This window comes from Cynoglossus semilaevis, chromosome 15 (assembly GCF_000523025.1).
Source record: "Cynoglossus semilaevis isolate Cse_v1.0 chromosome 15, Cse_v1.0, whole genome shotgun sequence".
Lineage (NCBI taxonomy): Eukaryota > Metazoa > Chordata > Actinopteri > Pleuronectiformes > Cynoglossidae > Cynoglossus > Cynoglossus semilaevis.
Genome location: NC_024321.1, coordinates 18,341,896 through 18,344,306, shown reverse-complemented (window position 1 = coordinate 18,344,306; position 2,411 = coordinate 18,341,896). Strand labels below are relative to the sequence as shown.

The following is a 2,411-nucleotide window of genomic DNA, read 5'->3' as shown; positions in this document are numbered from 1 at the left end:
TGGATATATTTACTGTAAGGTCATTAAACCTGAGGTCACCGGATGTGATTGAGTTCCTCTTCCGCTGTAGTTATTATTGTTGTTTTTTAAATTCCTGATCAGTGAGTCCTATTTAGTGGAAAGTGATTTATTTTATTTAATAATTAATTAATTTAACCTTTTTATTTTTTAAATTAAATATACCGGAAGTATCATCATTCCCTCCTCTCCTTCTCAGGAGGATGTTTCCATCCGTGCGCGTCAAGGTGAGCAACCTGGACCCGTGCCAACAGTACTACGTCGCCATGGACGTCATGCCGGTGGACTCCAAACGCTACAGGTGCGCGCATTAACACAACACACGCACGCGCCGATACGACCCACGGCGTGTTCTCATACACCTCTCCGAATACTCCGTACTGCAGGTACGTGTACCACAGCTCGCAGTGGATGGTGGCCGGGAACACGGACCACTCCTGCATCACACCCCGGCTCTACGTGCACCCGGACTCGCCGTGCGCGGGGGAGACGTGGATGCGTCAGGTGATCAGCTTCGACCGGGTCAAACTCACCAACAACGAGATGGACGACAAGGGACATGTAGGTAACACATCTGGACACACTGGAGCAGTGGTTCTCAAATGGGGGTATGTGTACCCCTCGGGGTACTTGAAAGAGTTTGGAAGTATTTGTGTTAAAAAATATTTTTTAAATGTATGGAGGTGTTCATGGAGTTTTTTTTTAATTGTTAATCTGGTATTTATATCCAGATTTTTTTTTTAATTTACAATCTTTAAAAAAAGGAAAATTCCAGAGTGTCCAGAGATCAAACCTGGCACCTGTCAATCACCGACGGCCTGGACCAATCAAACAATCTTGGTTCAAACATCGCAGCGACGCCACAGAAAACACACAGGGACGTTAGCCAAAGTTTTCTAGAATATTCCGGCAGTTTTCCCGGGAGACCAGGTTTTAATGGGATTTACATGCAGCTCAGTGTCTCCGTGTCTGATTTATTACATTTTAATAAAACTGGAAGCTAAAAAGACAGCCGTCATTTTGGAGTGGATTTATTTTCCAACCAGAAAGACTCTGTGCTGGTCGTCGTCATCGTCGTCGTGGAGTTTCTTTGGCTGAGGAACATATTTCACAGCAGGTTCAAAACTGAGTACCGCTGAGAATTACTGCAGTAGTACTGCGTTCTTTAATCTGGTCGCCACAGTTTTATGGACTGGATTTAAACAGTGAAAAATCCTCCTCAGCCACAAGTGACGGATGTTCAAACCACTGAACCGTGTCGTTGAACTCGTGTCTCGTGGTTTTTAATGAAAGGATTCAGAGAAAATATTTGATCAGAAGTTTGAATTGAACACATTTAAATAAATGAAATAACTCAACTTTAGACTAAACTGATTAACGTTGGTGTTTTAATATTATCTCTCCACTGATCCATGTTTTAATATCTTGCTAAATATTTTCAGCTTTAATTTAATTATTATTATTATTATTATTATTTCAAAATGGTTCATAACTTTCATGTTTTTTGGTCAGTGACTGATGATTTACTTTCGACATAAATTTGCTGCACACTTTACTGAACTGGTCGTTAAAATGCGTCTTGTTTATTTTTTTATACTGAGCTAAAAACATCAGTATTTAATTAACACAAATTAGTTCTTGATTTACTTCTGGACCAGAAACTCTGACTGAAACTGACAAAAAAAAAGACCAGTCTGTTCTGTTCTATTCTGTTCTGTTCTAGAGCTGAACATCACAGATTTGAATTTTTTTTTTTTCATATACAGATTATCCTCCAGTCAATGCACAAATACAAGCCGCGGGTTCACATCATCCGTCACAACCCCCGACTGGACCTGTCTCAGATCCAGTCCCTGCCGGCTGAAGGAGTTCACAGCTTCTCCTTCCCAGAGACGGAGTTCACCACGGTCACAGCCTATCAGAACCAACAGGTAACAACTGACCACCACTGACCACCACTGACCACCTGTAGAAGCAGAACCCGGGTCTCCGTCAGTGACACTTATGACGATCCAGTCAACAGTTTACTGACCTTTTGACCTCTCGTAAAAAACCCATCAATCTTCTGGTCCGCTCTACCCTGGTCTCGGCCGGACCATAAATTGTCCTAAATTTTCTCGCAGCCTCCCCCCCAGTGTTGGCCACCGCTCCTCCAGTACCAGAGCCGTCTGCGGGGGGCGCCTGCTCGTTTCATCAGGGCCCTTTTTTTTATTTTTTTTTACGATCAGTGAACGTATTATTACAGAAACTCAGTACGGAGCTGTGACAGGAGCGGCCACTGGGGGCGACGTCCAATTAAAAACCAAATAAAACTAAATACACCCCGAACCGTTCACAAGAACCGTCGGACTTGGCTGAGAGTCCTGGGTACTGTTTGGAGATGGAGTCTCTAA

The 2,411-nt window shown here is 43.1% G+C and overlaps 1 protein-coding gene across 1 annotated transcript in view; it reads left to right on the top strand.

Annotated features, from left to right (window-relative positions):
- The window catches only part of tbx22 (T-box transcription factor 22), a 6,439-nt gene that overhangs the window by 1,642 nt on the left and 2,386 nt on the right, over positions 1-2,411 (top strand). The window contains exons 3-5 of the mRNA XM_025063372.1: positions 218-319; positions 405-579; positions 1,785-1,949. Coding sequence (XP_024919140.1) covers positions 218-319; positions 405-579; positions 1,785-1,949 — 442 coding nt within the window. The remainder of the gene's footprint in view (positions 1-217; positions 320-404; positions 580-1,784; positions 1,950-2,411) is intronic.